This window comes from Phragmites australis, chromosome 6, assembly GCF_958298935.1.
Source record: "Phragmites australis chromosome 6, lpPhrAust1.1, whole genome shotgun sequence".
NCBI classification, from domain to species: domain Eukaryota; kingdom Viridiplantae; phylum Streptophyta; class Magnoliopsida; order Poales; family Poaceae; genus Phragmites; species Phragmites australis.
Window position 1 is genome coordinate 3,831,151 of NC_084926.1, and position 14,452 is coordinate 3,845,602.

General features: G+C 48.6%; 2 protein-coding genes across 2 annotated transcripts; one reads left to right on the forward strand and one right to left on the reverse strand.

Moving 5' to 3' along the window:
- Positions 1 to 1,868: 1,868 nt before the first annotated feature.
- On the forward strand, positions 1,869 to 3,315 carry LOC133921162 (uncharacterized). Its single transcript, XM_062365931.1, has 2 exons — positions 1,869 to 2,513; positions 2,617 to 3,315. The coding sequence occupies exons 1-2, from the start codon at positions 2,046 to 2,048 to the stop codon at positions 2,626 to 2,628; spliced, it is 480 nt and encodes a 159-aa protein (XP_062221915.1). The 5' UTR covers positions 1,869 to 2,045; the 3' UTR covers positions 2,629 to 3,315.
- A 6,456-nt stretch (positions 3,316 to 9,771) lies between these two features.
- On the reverse strand, positions 9,772 to 11,285 carry LOC133921163 (cyclin-dependent kinase inhibitor 1-like). Its single transcript, XM_062365933.1, has 4 exons — positions 10,764 to 11,285; positions 10,594 to 10,658; positions 10,308 to 10,499; positions 9,772 to 10,134 (listed from the first exon to the last, which is right to left on the reverse strand). The coding sequence occupies exons 1-4, from the start codon at positions 11,184 to 11,186 to the stop codon at positions 10,059 to 10,061; spliced, it is 756 nt and encodes a 251-aa protein (XP_062221917.1). The 5' UTR covers positions 11,187 to 11,285; the 3' UTR covers positions 9,772 to 10,058.
- Between the last annotated feature and the right edge of the window lie 3,167 nt (positions 11,286 to 14,452).

A 14,452-nucleotide genomic window follows, 5' to 3' on the forward strand; every position in this document is an offset into this window, starting at 1 on the left:
GCGGTATTCTGATTAATCATTAAAGTCGTAATTAAGAAAATAATCTACATAATGATTAATTAGAATATTGTTTGGACGGTTTGCTCACAATCGGCCATGAGGAGCCACTGGATCTGCGCTTCGTGTGGCGTGCGCCACCACTCGGACGGTACGCCATCGCCACTTGGGCAGGTAGCCGCTTCGGAGCAGGCCATTTGGGCATCGGATGTGGGTGGAGGGGGCGTCGACGGATGGGGCATGATTGGTTTGAGCCAGCCATGGTTTGCTGTGTGGAGGGAGTCGCCTGCGGTTGCTATGGAATAAGAGGGAGACCAGGGGTGCTTCTGACTTGTTCTTCACCACGGAGTGGAGAGCGAGATGTATCTGTTCGTCAAAGACAGAGGACCTAAGATAGGTAAGTTCGTGGCAAATCCATTGATCTTACCTAGTTTGCCGCTTTTTTCCTTTCTTGATCGTCGCTGGTTCTCTGTTGTTTTAGCGTTGGAGCCGCCACGTCGGAGGACCGCTGTAGTAGAGGACGATTAGCGTAGATGAAATGTATCAACCTACGAGCGTTGTGTAGAGCGCGTGTCCTGGATGATCAAGGCCTTTTGTGCCTATGTTCTTCTATTGTTGTGATTGCTCAGTGGATAACAAACGTGCTAATAACATATTGTAGTATGAATTATAATGAGTAGAGAATGAAACTCTTTCATTTATTGATCAAATTGTTTACATATTTACATATGATAAAAAACATATCTATTAGGAAGATACTATTTTTTAAATAGACATAACGGTTAGTAATTGATCAAATAATAACAATAAAAAATATCTATTCGTAACAAAGAGAAAAAAAATTGTTTCTGACACCGACGCTCTCGATTCTTCCCCCCATGAGCACCACACGTACGTCCATGCATCCGATCCGCATCGAGACGTGTCATCCATCCCCTCGAGATGTCTTATCCCAAAGTTGACAGAAATGATAAGTCAGAGTTAGTTTGGGAACGATTCCATGTTTCTCGTGCTCGGGAAAGGAAGCATGATCAATAAAATGTAAAACGAAAAATATCCCCAAAATTGATTACTCTGTCCGCTTTAAATAATGCGTGCACTCAATCTTCAATAGCTACCAAATCATTTTCTTCAAATAATAGCTACTAATTATTTTACTTGTCATATGAAAACAGCCAATCAGAATGTCAGAGAAAAGTTCTCAGGATTAAAAAGCGAACGCAGAGGAGGAATTTCGTTTTCTTCAGTGGTATGGAGGGAAGAGAAAATATTTTTCAATAGTAAATAAAGAATTTACTCTAAAAAAATGATGATCGGAGTTTGTATCGAAGAATGAAGACATTGGTATGTACTTGGTAGTGTCCGATCTCTGAGAAGTGGTGAAGGTGGTATATGATCATCTTGATATTCAATTTTCTGTAAATGTTACAGTGTTCATGCTGCCGAAACATTGTCAGTGATTAACTGGTGAAAAAGAATACGAGTATACAACTCACATTCTGCACCTCAATCATCTCCATGTACCGGAGAGTAGCTCCACGGCACGTATTCTCTTGCTCTTTCTTAGACCATCTTCAATCATATTTTCTTTATTCCATTTCTTTTTCGATTTTCTTCCTCGTTTTTATTCTCTTTATTTTTTCTCATCTCTGACAGTTTACTTCAAGTGGAATCGTGAAGGGAAAGTTAAGAGAATATTGTCCTGAAGAGAATAACTCTGAAAATCCCGTCATGACGATAACCGTAAAAAAAACTGTTTAAATGTTGAAAAGAAAAAAAAAATCTTTACAACGAAAATATGTTCCGTAAAGGAAATCCCTTGAGGTTGTCTTATATAAACCACCAAGACCGGCAAGCGCCTAAACAGTGACTGCCCAATTGGTACACCGTTTCTCTTCTTTCTACTCAGGCTCACACACCACACGCCACCACCACAGCGCCTCCACCCCTGCGCTGCACGCGAAGCTCAGCTCACGGTGGAGGAGGAGGAGGAGACAGTACAAGGGCGAGAGCAGAAGCACGCGAGGAGAGGAGGGCACCACCACGCGATGGCGTGCATCAACATGTACAACCCGGACGGCGGGGCGGGGTTCGGCGGCGGGCCGCAGCCGCCGGTGGCGCTGGGCCCGCGCATCTCTTTCTCCAGCGACTTCGCCGTCGAGCCGCCGGCGCCGGTGCAGAACCGGGCGCTGAGCCTGCGCTGCCAGGAGGAGGACCTCGACTTCGAGTTCTCGGTGGGCAGCCACCCCATGATGGCCGCCGACCAGCTCTTCTCCAAGGGCAGGATCCTGCCCTTCAAGGAGGGCGGCGCCTTCGCCCGCCGCCCGCCCACCACGCTCCGCGACGAGCTCCGTGGCGACAACGACGAGAAGGCCTCAGCCAAGGGGTCCAGCAGGTGGAAGGAAATGCTCGGCCTGCGGAAGGCGCCCTGCGTGGGCGGTGGTGTGGCCAAGAAGAGCGACAAGGCCATTGCCGACGCCGACGTCATGGTCACCGACATGGCCGCGTCCAATCAGGTTGGCTTCTTCTTCTGTAGTTCTGTATTTGCAACTGCACGTGTACGTGGCTGAGCGTTGAACGACATCTTGTCTCATCATAGATTTGTTTGATTCACTGCAGGAGCTACGTTGAGGTGACCGATGGGGGAGACAGACTCACAGACATGGGACTCAAATTCACATGCTCCAAATGAAGCTTTTGCCCCCCTCCTGATGCTGTTGATCAACTTCTCGAATTGTGCTTCTCATCTATCGGCTAGTTTTTGTAGATTGTTTGTTAATCTTGAGTTTGCTTGTGTGCTAGCTAGATGGCCAGTGTGTGATGAAAAGAGCCAAAAAAAACTGTGTATTTTTCTTCCATTAGTGCTCTCTCTGGCAAACTGTCCACTCACTAGACCCATGGTCGGTCTCTGCTTCCTCTCACCTTTTTTCACCTTTTCTTTTCACTTCTTGCTTTCTCCACCCTGTACAAAATGCTTGTGTAAGTAGATCAGTAGATGGGAAATTCATGGTGCAATGATCAGTTTGCCAGGTGGCCAGATCTGTCAAGTGAGGAGCCTGTGTTCGACAGTCCTGTGGGGGATCAACAGTGTTCTCCTTTGTCTCGTTGCTCCGCTGTATGAGTATATAAAGGGGGACAAGAGCCGCAGGGCGAGCATGTGTGAGACGACAGGGAGATCGAGTGCATGGAGGAAGCCTCCCTGGCCTGGCTTGCATCATGATCATTTTTGTTTCTAGCCAAGCGATGTTTTTTTTCCTTTTCTTTTGAGAAATTAAATCTAAACTCTGTTTGATAGAGCTTTAATCTTAATAATTTTTTGATCAGCTGGCCATCTCTAACTTCATAAAATTTTGGAGAGCTAAAGCTAGGAACAGATCAAATATATTTGATTTAGATATATTATTTCTATTTTAAACTAAAAATATATATTTAAACCACTTTATTTTATTTTGTATGTATCTCAAAACAGTAAGTTTGACAAACATGATCGTATGGCGATGAAGAGACCGATCTTTTCTCTCCCGACATGTCCTCTGGAGTCTGTCATAGATGCACATCTTTATGCACCCAAGGCAATGCTTCTATACTTTATTCTATCATGTATGGATCCGTAGATAAGATACTAAGTGGAGAAGTAACTTTAGTTTATATGTGATGAGATATTGATAATAATTGATATGTTTTGAACTTGGTTAATATGCGTTTGTATATGTTTATTCTCGTTTTTTACTAACTCGAGTTGGTGATGTTTGAAATTGGTGAATTCTTCTCTGTACTTAGAAAAATTTCACACACCGGAAGTTCTAATGTGAACATCGAATGTTCTGATGTTCACCGAAAGTTCCGGTGTGAGCAGTGTGTACTTGCCAGACTATTTCATGTAGAGAGCAATTTTCGGGCGAAATTAGAGATCAAAGCATCGGAAGCTTCGGTGAGTATTTTCTGCAGAGAGGAGATTTTTTACGCCAAGTTTGATTATATATGCCGGTGTCCGGTGCTGTAATTGTGAACATCGAAGAATGCACAAGACCTTTTGTTGCAGAAAAGTTGCAGAAGGGTGATTCGATGGATTAGCACATACCGGATTATCTGGTGATGGGCATGAGATCACTGGAAGCTTTTACCGGATATTTTCTTGTAGAGAGCAATATTTTTCTAGAATAGATAGTGTTACACTCACTGGATATTCCGGTATTTAAGAGCAGAACACCTCGGAATATCCGGTGTTCATGTTTTCTGCAGGATGTGCTCTGAGTTAAAGTTTTTTATTTTGTGCTAACTTGGAGATGTTTTGAAGTGTGGAGAAATATGTCTGCTTATTTCAAGATGTGCAGGTGACGGATGCAACTTTGCGGTCGACGGCGGGTGATCGGGGCTAAGCGGGTGCTTGGTGCCGGACAATCAAAGAAGGCCGAACAGAGTCAAGGGTGATCCTTGTTATACACATGAAGGTCAAGCAAAGCATAAAACAGAGGATAAAGATGGTGTGTTGACAAAATCAAGCGAAGAGGATGCCGGTGCAAGTGACAAGTCGTCTCGAGGGGTCGGGAGCGAGAGAGATTTGCCGATGGTCAAGATCGCAAGACGGAGGACACACACATCATCATAGCGCTGGCTTCAGGTGAAAATATGTGACAGCAAGTCACGCTTTGAGAAGCGTGCTAGGGTTTTACGGTTTGGCATCAAAATCGTGTGAGAACTGCAGTAGTATGTGGCACCATCATAAAGCTTACGTTGAGGCGAAGCTAAGTCGTAAAGGCGCCGCGACCATCCGATTAATGGAGAAAAAAATTACTAAAATATCATCGGTGGTAGGTAGAAGTGTACTACAAGAGAGGAGTGTTTTGGAAAAAAAAACTAGGAAACTTAGTGGTCAAATTTTTTAGGTCTATAAATAAAGAGATAGGGCTATGAAAGAAATTGAAAAAGCTATGTGAGCCTCTTGTGCCACCTATATGAGAGTATTGTGCTAAGATTTTAGTGAAGGGGAGGATGAATGTTGAGCCTATGTAATATGTGAGAGTTTTGAGAGAAAAAAATATTTATAATCCATTTAAAATTGGGTTGACCTCTTTGAGTTATGAAGTTTATTTTGTTTCATATGTTTGAATTCTGCTACTTCTAGTTTTCCTCTCTTGGTTCTCTTGTCTTTTGTGCAAATTTTTTCTTTTCGGTTTTTGATTTTCATTTTGGTTTTTAGGTTGAAATGTTAGCAATTTATGATGTCATTCTTCTTATTGCTAGAGGTATAAAATTCGTATACACACGCTTATATGATGGGATCTTAAATTCTCTTATCTCTAAACAATCAACTAAGACAGTTTCGTAGCTCGGTATTTATCTTTTTTTTTTGTTTCTTTGCTTATTGTGATCTTTCAAGTGCTAAGATATATAGGTTGATCTTAAATAGAACAAATGATTCATATATCATTCGTAGAGCCATGTTGTCATGTTGCCTCGATTTTCTCTTATTAAAAATTCTCTCGATTTTTATTCCGGTTGAGTTTTAAGTTACGTTATGTGATTTAAATAGAAAAATACCATTATTTTTATAAAAAATTTATTAAAACATCTATTCAACTCTTCTGATTCCAGACATGATTCTATAGCGATTAAAGAGACCGGTCTTTCCTCTCCCGACATGTCCTCTAGAGTCTGTCATAGATGCACATCTCTATGCACGCAAGGCAATGCTTCCAGATCTATCGAATCCTCGCGGCCAATTAAGTAGAGGATGGCGACTCAAATTTACTTTTTTAAAAAAACACTAGAGGATGGTTGAGTACTAGTATTGTATTGGTGCAAGCAACGCAATGGTGTTCAACTTTTCCATCTTTACAGGCAAATAGGACTGCCACAAAATATTGATGTCACTTTAGCGGATTTCATGGCCGCCTTGTCTCCATTATCGGCCGTCGGGCGGTACGGGCGCCTAGCCATGGTAGATAACAGGGTAAGCACCATATATATATATAAGATCTATAAATAATATTTAAAATGGCACCACGCCACTTTGCGTAGAGTCAGATGGGCTTTAGAGTCACAGGATAGACCAGCTTAGAGTGCGTACTGGAGTACAAAGCAAACAGGCTGAATGAAAGAGCTGGAACTGGTAGTAAAAAAACGGCATGGTTCTCCTACTGCTCCTGCTCCTGCTTGTCTAGCATTATGGCAAGCATGCATGCGACCTCCAATAAAACCCTGTGATGGCAAGGTAAGGTGTAGGGCACAGCAACTTAATACTAGTATAACCCATAACAAGTCACGAAGGATATGTCGCGTCAACAGCGCACCCAAAAACGTGCTACGATGTCCTCATGAAACAGCAACGATCGATCGATGAGAAAAGCGAGCAATAATAACAGAAACGATGATTGGCACGGGTGAAGAGACAAGCCGTTTAATTTCCCTGTAATCCGGTTAGGCGTAGAAATTACGGCCTGAATATATATGCTGTTAACGGCGATCAAACGGTGTACTGCTCCCGGATGACAGGGAAATTAAACGGGTTGTCCAGATATAAATCGGTCGTTTGATGCTGTTAACGCCAATCAAACGTTGTCCTCCGAATTGTGCATAGCCCTGTGGACATTGACCAGTGGCCAGACATCAGTTTGTCCTGATATAAATCGGTCGGTCTCATCAGCGACGCAACGCGGCATCGTCGCCATGATGGATTCGGTGCAACGATGCGGGCTCCTTGTCGCGTTGAGCCGTTGGTCCGTCCGCCGGACCCAACGCGTACACGCCAGTTCGGTCACGAGCAATCCAGCAGTCCCATCGCGTGGAGTTGTGCAACTGCAGCTGGGAACCAACAAAGCGGCGGCACAGCGGGATCGTACGTACCCATCACCACGAGGAAGGGCCAGCGCTCCTAACGGCCGCGTCTGCACGACGTGAGATCGGCGCGGCCGTGCGACGGTGCGAGAGGCGGTGGCAGAGGCGACGCGCGGGGCTCCTCAAGCCAAGCGCGCCCCGCTGGCCGCGGCTCCGCGCACGCGCGGACGCCCAGGCACCAGCGTCGCCCACGGGCCATCGTGGCAGCCGCGCGCCGACCACACTACCGGCTGGGGCGCGCGGCAGCACGAAAAAGCACCGCACGAACGCCGTGCGCGGGGCGACGCGGCGGGACGCGAGCAAGGCGGACGTCCGATCGTGCCAGGTGGGGCAGGGGCCGAGCCGACCCACCGAAAATCGTACGCCGAGGCACGGATTTCGGCCTAAGGGCCGCGCTGCGGAAGCAAAGCCCGCCCACGTGCCGTCCCGCGTCAGGCCCGGTCGGTTCGGCAGCGGAAACCACCGGCCCGCGTGCCAGCGTTTCGCCGGATGTGTACTGTACCCTTGGGCTTGGATTGTTCTAGGTTGGACCTGTTTCCATGGCCCAAGTTTCGGCCGGGGTCGTTCTTCGTTTTCGGAATTGTTAATGCAGATACGTTTGGATCCGAAGCACATGACCTTCTGAGACGGATGCACATGACCCAAATCAGCTACCCAGAATTAAACCCGTTGTAAATGCCCGCACTGGATTCAAATCCAATCTCGTGTGCAGATACGGATTTGCACAAATACTATCCACTCCGTAACTACAGATCCAATCCATTCTATCGCATGCGTACCACGCAACTTGCCAAGCCATGAATGCGCAAAGCAACAGAACAAAAATATGTACCTACACAACAAGTACCGTCGATATTTTTCTACAAACATGTGGTTGGCTCGCAGCTCTGTTAGCTCGCGCACAAACCGTCCTTGGTTGTACTCCCCTTCTCACTCTCTCGGCAGATCTCGATCGTTGTCGCTTACCTGAATCGATCGCCATTCGAATGATACAGATCGATCGTTGGTTCGTTACTCCACCAGCATATATATTCAGACATCACACTCAATACAAATCCGTACATATGTGCCGATCCATCGAATTGATGGCGAGCATTTCGGCGTTAACTGCCGTAAACTCTACCATTCCCTGGTTCGTTTCTCGCTGTATCAGCTGTCACAGCAGGCACCCCTTTTTGAATTTATGCCTAGATGCGCTTTCCAGACATCGGCAGCTAGCTGGTTTTCTCTGGATCAACTCAGCATCTTCTGAAAGAAAAAAAAAAAAAAGGCTTTCTTCTAGAGAAACAGAGAAAAAATGCAGGTGCAGATCTTGGCAGAACCTGACAACAAGCCAGGCAAGGGGTGAAGCAAGTGACAGGAATAAACTCTGGCTCTTGATCCGGACCCCAGAGCTGGAGTGCAACCCAAAAGGGGAGTACAAAAACCACAGTTCCAGTGCCACCAGTCGATTGTTTCCACGGAATGTCACCAGCCTGTGTATCCTCACCTTCCTCCGCAGAGTCCAACACCGCGCTTCCCCAAGCGTACTTGCCCGTGAGTTTTATACGCTTCTGGTCGTTTTTCTAAGCAAGGCTTTCGCTCCTTTCACCACCCGCTGATGCTGTGGACATGTGGGGTGATGCACTTGCCACCCGATGTCCCAAAGATCTCCCCACCATCCACGGATCTCGGCTCGCCGTAAACCTAGTTGTTTATTCGCCATCAATACGTGCTCAACTGCTCATGGCGTCCATCTCCCATGCGCCCACATCATCAACCACAGTCTTTCTTCCACGCCTGTCGAACTCTTCTATTCTAATATAGAATTTCCATCTCGATCATTCATCTTTGCAATGTTGTTATTACATCCTGTGATCCTGCTCAGTTAACCCTGCAGACCCTTATTTCTTCTGTTGCTTCTTTATTTTCGTGGCTACCGAGTATTTCTCACGTCACATGCAAACTGATAAAAAAGCCTCCTTTATCGTAACTTGGATGACGACACAGGTAGATGCACAAGCAAGAGCGGAGTGAATTTTTTCCATATCGGGCTAGACTACCAATCGCCCATAAAGATCCCGCCCATGGGCAGGACGGTAAAGTCACAGGAAACAGTGGACCAGCGTTAAAAAGACCCTCTCCCTTTCTGTGCAAAGCCAGCAAGCGGCAGCGGGCACCGAATCACAGTGACTCTCCTGCCTGCCTGCTTCTCTGGCCTTCCTAGTTTTCACCAACCTAGTGACCAGCCCAGATCCCGATGGCAGTAACATTCCTTTGCTCCCCCTCCCTTCTCCCTAGTTGCTAACCCCCCTGCCCTGGCTGCCCATGACCCCATGTGCTCACATGATCCAAAGCCATCTCTCTCCCAGTAACATGTAGTCACGTATTGTACCAGTAGTACCAGCACTTGTTTGGTTATGATATTAGCCACGCTAATCGTAGTTTACGGCTTACTTAACCGCGCTTTTTTTAGCTGGGTGATGGCAGGCAGAGGTGACTTCAGCTTCCACTGGTGGGCGATGATCTGCCTCGGCCAGAGGGCCCCCATCCCAACCTTCTTTCCACGGCACGCCATAGAAGCCTCCACTGCAGCTTGCCTGTACTGTGTGGGTGCAGAGTGGTAGATGGGTGGGGTTATGCTGCGTGAGTACGTCGAGTCAGATGCAGGCTATGGGATAATTATATTAATCTCGCCGCCGAGACCGTTCGTGTTTGGCGTACGTCATGAGGGAAAAATTTAAGTTTGTAGAATTGTTACGAATTTGCAAGTTGACTTCTAGATATGTACTACATACAAACGTGTGATACGAATTTTCACTCTGATGTACGTTGAGATTTATAGGAAACGCGGTACTTGAATGATGGAACGTAGCACGACGCGAAAAGGATACTTGAATCAGTAAGGACCAGTAGCACTGTGATAAGACGTACGGAAATGGCTGTGGTTAACTCAGATTTGCAAGACAGCTAGCTGCTGTACAGTAAATTAAATTCCATCCAAAATACAGGAAAGCAATTACAGTAAGCGGATGATCTATGTAGGTCAAGATAACCTCTGAATAAAGAGTGAATACTACTGCAATTATACAAGCTAATTAAGGAAGAGCAGACATGAACGAAAAACAGTTGAATGGTGGTTAGGCTATAATGCTTCTTTGGTTTCTCCTTTCCGGTATTCTTGTAGGGGCATCTTTTTTTCTTCTCTCTTTTCTAGCTTCCCGTTGCTTGCACGCTTGCTGGCTTCAGGTGCTGACCACCGGAGCCCACTTGAACCGGCCGGCGTCGAGGGGCACGCCGCGGATGACGTCGAAGTTGTATCTGCCCGAGGGAGAGTGCGCGCACGTACGTCAGATTAGCACGCCGGCCGCGGCATGTTACGGCGCGCGCCACGAAAACGGAGAAGAAATGTGCGTGCAATGCAACTACTGCGCGCAGTAAAATGACGCTGCATGCTACTAGCACGCGGTAATTTCTGCCCGAGTGCGACTTACTTGGAAGCGAAGCGCTTGGCCTGGGCCTCTTCGGCCGCAGCGAAGAACTCCTCGATCTCGTCCGCCGGTGGCATCCTCGGCCGGACCGCCGATGTCGCCCCCGGAAACGACAGGCCGCTCTTCTGCCCTGCCAGATCCGACTCCAGATCGCTCACCTCGCCGTGCGCACGGCTCGACGGCGTCGTCTCTCTCCTGAATTTTCAAACCAACGAGCGGAACGACGTCAGGAGCACACTGGAAAGCATAATTCAGCAGGATTTCCGAGAAACAAGGAGAATTCTGCCACCTCTCGCGGTCACGGCCGCTCCCCGAGTTGCTCGCCGATCCCTCCGGTATGTGATCCCCGCCAGCCTGTAGAGCCCCAACACCAAAGCAAACAACATGATTCAGCAACGGGACGCGCTGAAGATCTCGAACCATTTCTGAATTCGACTTCTAGGGTTTCCCATCTCTCACCTCCGCGGCCTCGGGGCGGCAAGCAGCTCTCCTTCCCTGAGCCGACACGTCCACCGAAGACGCCGTGCTGGAGCAGCGCGAGAGTACGGCAGCGAGTGCCGCATCCTGGCCGGCACCAGCAGCCTCAGCCGGCGTTGGAGCCGACTGCTGCTGAGGCGGCGCCATGAACAGCTTGCGGCTCCGCAGCTGGAGGTAGCAGCATCCGCCGTCACCAGCAGCACCCACGGCAGCCGAGTCCCCCGCCGCCTCCGTCCCTGGCGGAAGCGCCTTCCTCCTCTTCGGGGTCATCTTCGCGACACGGCCCACCGCCGGCGCCGCCGCGGCGGACCGCGACCTCGTCCGGACACCGACGACCTGCGTGACCTCCACGGCGGCCACCTCCTCGCCCGTGCCCCCCCTGCACTTCCTCATGTACTTCCCCATCTGACTCCGCCGCCCTCGCCTCCTGACTTCCTTGGCCGCTTCCCTCTTTTCTCACGCCGCCGCGCTGGCTGCCGCTTGCGCGCTTTGGATTCTCTCTCTATCCCCATCGGGCGCTCGCGTGCGCGTACAAATATAAGATGCAGCGGCCGGGATCAGATCCGGATCCGACGGCCAGCATTGTTCCTCCACGACGGCGCCGTTAGCCGGATCTGGCCGTTGGGAGGCGGACGGGGTGCGCCGCGCGGTGCCAGTCGCGTGTGGCCAGCCCCACCTGCCGCGGCCGGTACCGTTCCACGCGCCCGCGAGGAGGCGCGATGGCAACGGGGTGCGGCCGGTGGCAACGGCGTCCCACCCCCAAACGGAACGTAACGGAAGAAGCTTCATCGCCAGGCACCCGTTTTTACCAGATAGCTCCGCGCGTCTTTAGTTGACACGTGTAATTCGGCGGATCGGACGGTTGGCTTGTCGTTGGGGCCCAGTTGGGGTTTGAATTTGAAATCCTAACGGAGAGGAGCTGCTGCGACGTGTAAAACGGAGGCATGTTTTATTGGCCGCGTTGTAGTAGTGTGCAAGGTTACGGAGAGGGACCTTACGCAGTTTACGTTACAGGCTTTGCTCCTCCCTGAATAAAAACGTTACGGGCTCATTGCAACAGAAAAAAGAAAGGAAGAAAAAACGCTACGGGCTCTGCAGCAATGCAGCAATCCAAGTTTACCTGAAGAACGAAAGAAACAGAGGTAGGTGCTCTGTGTGCCGGTCTGCGACACCAACAATGGAGCAGTAGAGCTCGAAAGGTTCTTCATGAAAAAAGCGTGCAGTTTAGCTTAGTGCAGGGAGGCTGGCCAATTCAGGCTCTATCCGCTGGCGACTGATGAGAGCCTGTCGGCCGGAAGAGCTTTGCAGCAACTCTGCAGGTGTCGTACACCCGGTAAAACACAAGGCTTGCGAACCGTAAACTGAATCAGGTAACCTCTAACAGCTACATAAATTTTCATCTTAAAAACACTATTACAACATCCTTTATCACTATTATAACATCTCTTATTTTTTTATCTCCAACAGCTACTTTATTTCTTACATTCTACTACTCTTTTCTTCCTACCGAACCACCGCCACCTCTGCGAACAGTACTGCTACAGTACCCAACAGAGTTGTAAATGTACAGGACCATGCTCTCTGATGAATTTCTCGTGCTACGGTGCACCGCAAAAAGCACTGTAGCTCTGAAATCTTCAAATTTGAAGACTCTGTTGGAGTTGGCCTAACCTGGTGTCAGATGTATTACTTGCACAGACCTAAATACTACTTAGCATTAGCGATTTGGAAAATAAAATTTCGGTTTTGATTTGGAAAAAAACTAGCCTAGACATTAAGCATGAACAACGTGTCAGATGGACCATGACCATGGTCGCGTAGCAGACCATGAATGGCAAATTTGCCGCGACGCATAAATGTTAGGGATTTTTGTCACTGACACTGATAAAGCGTGGTTTAATTCATAGCACATTATATTTCATATTTTTGTTTTAGTCACACTGTGAAAACGTGATTTGGTTCATAACACACCGTCTAAATTAAAATAATCTTTTTTAGCTTGAGAGGAGAGAGAGGAGAGGTGAGGAAAGGACGTTTCTGCCCTTGCCCTTCCACCTCACCCATTTTCCCTCTCTCGTCAACATCTCCAGAGGGGAGAGGGCGAAGCCGGAGGGAGTGAGCTAGGAAGGTGGTTGGCAGAGATAGGGCTCATCGAAAGCGTGAGAGGGCGGGAAAAGCCGGTCGGGACGGAGGGATTTCTGGCAGCGGCTTGAGGCGCGAGCGACGGGCGGCGCGATGGAGCTGTGGGCATGGCGACGGAAGGACGTGCGGCTGGGACGATGCCCGCGTGGACAGCGGAGGGCGTGGCGACGTGGGCCAATGACGCGACGAGTATGGCGGCGGCGTGGTGCATGCGGCAGCTGCGTGCGGGAACGACGCATGTGAGCGGCGGCCTGGCGCCGTGCGAGCTGCTGTTGTTCTCTAGTTGAGAAGAAGAAGAAAGAAAAGGGCAACAAAGTCGTTTCACTCACCCTCCCTCTCCTAAATGATTATTTTATATGGTGCGATGTCCTACAGATTAAATTATAAAATCTAGTGTTCATCAGGCAAAATCGATGAGTGAAGTGTTCTAGAAAAAAAAACACGTTTTATTAGTGTCCTAGAGACAAAAAACCTAATGTAAGGATTATATATATATATATATATATATTGTTCTACCAACCATTCAAACTTACTGTTTCAATGATGCTGCTGTGATGAGAACCTCATTTGGGGGTGAAGCGGTGAACGCTGGCAGTATTGGATGGTAGTTCGTTTTTTGGTCGAAATGCAAGCCTACGGAGAGCTGAGTGCAGTTTCAAGTTACTACTTGCGGTGCCCGCCAGGCCACCTAAGCGCCGCTGGCTGTGTCCGCTAAGCCCAGCAGGAAACTGCGGCAAGCACGGCTCCTGCAAAATATGCAAAACTTCTTAGCTGCTGGTGCGGTGGCGTGCGGGGTTACATCCTTGCATCGTACGCAGCAGCCGGATCGATCGCATGACCAGTTTTGGCAGAGCGAGCTGCGGATCAACGTGCGCGGACGGGAGCGCGCGGAGGGGTGCTCTCACCGGCCGAGTGCCCAGCTCCCTCGCACGGGGGACCTCGGCGGCGCGCAAGCTGCTGTGCGCGCAGGGGCGTTTTGCTATGGCCGCAGCACTTCTATGAGCTTAGCTGCGCGGATGCACGTGTGCAATGCCCGGCCGCCGGCAGGGCACTCGTCTGATGGGCGATGGCTGTTAATTTTTGGACGCGTCGGGTTGTCCTCTCGCGATCTTGCTTATCCTGGCGATCGAGGCCAGAGAAGCATGCACGTACCAATTCGATAGATCTGTTTATCATGAATTTGTGATGCTGATGCACTGCATCGTACTATTCTTTTCTTGAAAGAGGAACAGTACAGGAAGCCCCAGTGGTAAAAAAATATTATATAAAAAGGTAAAGAAAGGACTGGACAAGACGAGCAGGAGGAGAGGAGGGGAGCTATACAAGCAAGGAGAGCTCAGAAGATACCAGTGGTCTCACCTGCTTATTCATCCTATGGAATTGTAAGTACAGTCACATAGGTCTCAACTGCATTGTACTATTCTTGGCCGGGATTTTTGTCCGAATGGTCATATGACAGTGCAGGTTACGTTCCTTTCCAACGTCAATTTTCTATTGTTGTATATCTTGCATGCGGTCTCTAGGTCCAA

Excerpts from the sequence above, each read along its gene's own strand:
- LOC133921163 (XM_062365933.1), bottom strand. The coding sequence starts at position 11,186 with ATGGGGAAGTACATGAGGAAGTGCAGGGGGGGCACGGGCGAGGAGGTG. Across the intron at positions 10,500-10,593 it reads AGCGGCCGTGACCGCGAGAG|GAGAGAGACGACGCCGTCGA; the intron begins GTGGCAGAATTC and ends TTGAAAATTCAG. Across the intron at positions 10,135-10,307 it reads GCCAAGCGCTTCGCTTCCAA|ATACAACTTCGACGTCATCC; the intron begins GTAAGTCGCACT and ends TCCCTCGGGCAG.
- LOC133921162 (XM_062365931.1), top strand. The coding sequence starts at position 2,046 with ATGGCGTGCATCAACATGTACAACCCGGACGGCGGGGCGGGGTTCGGC.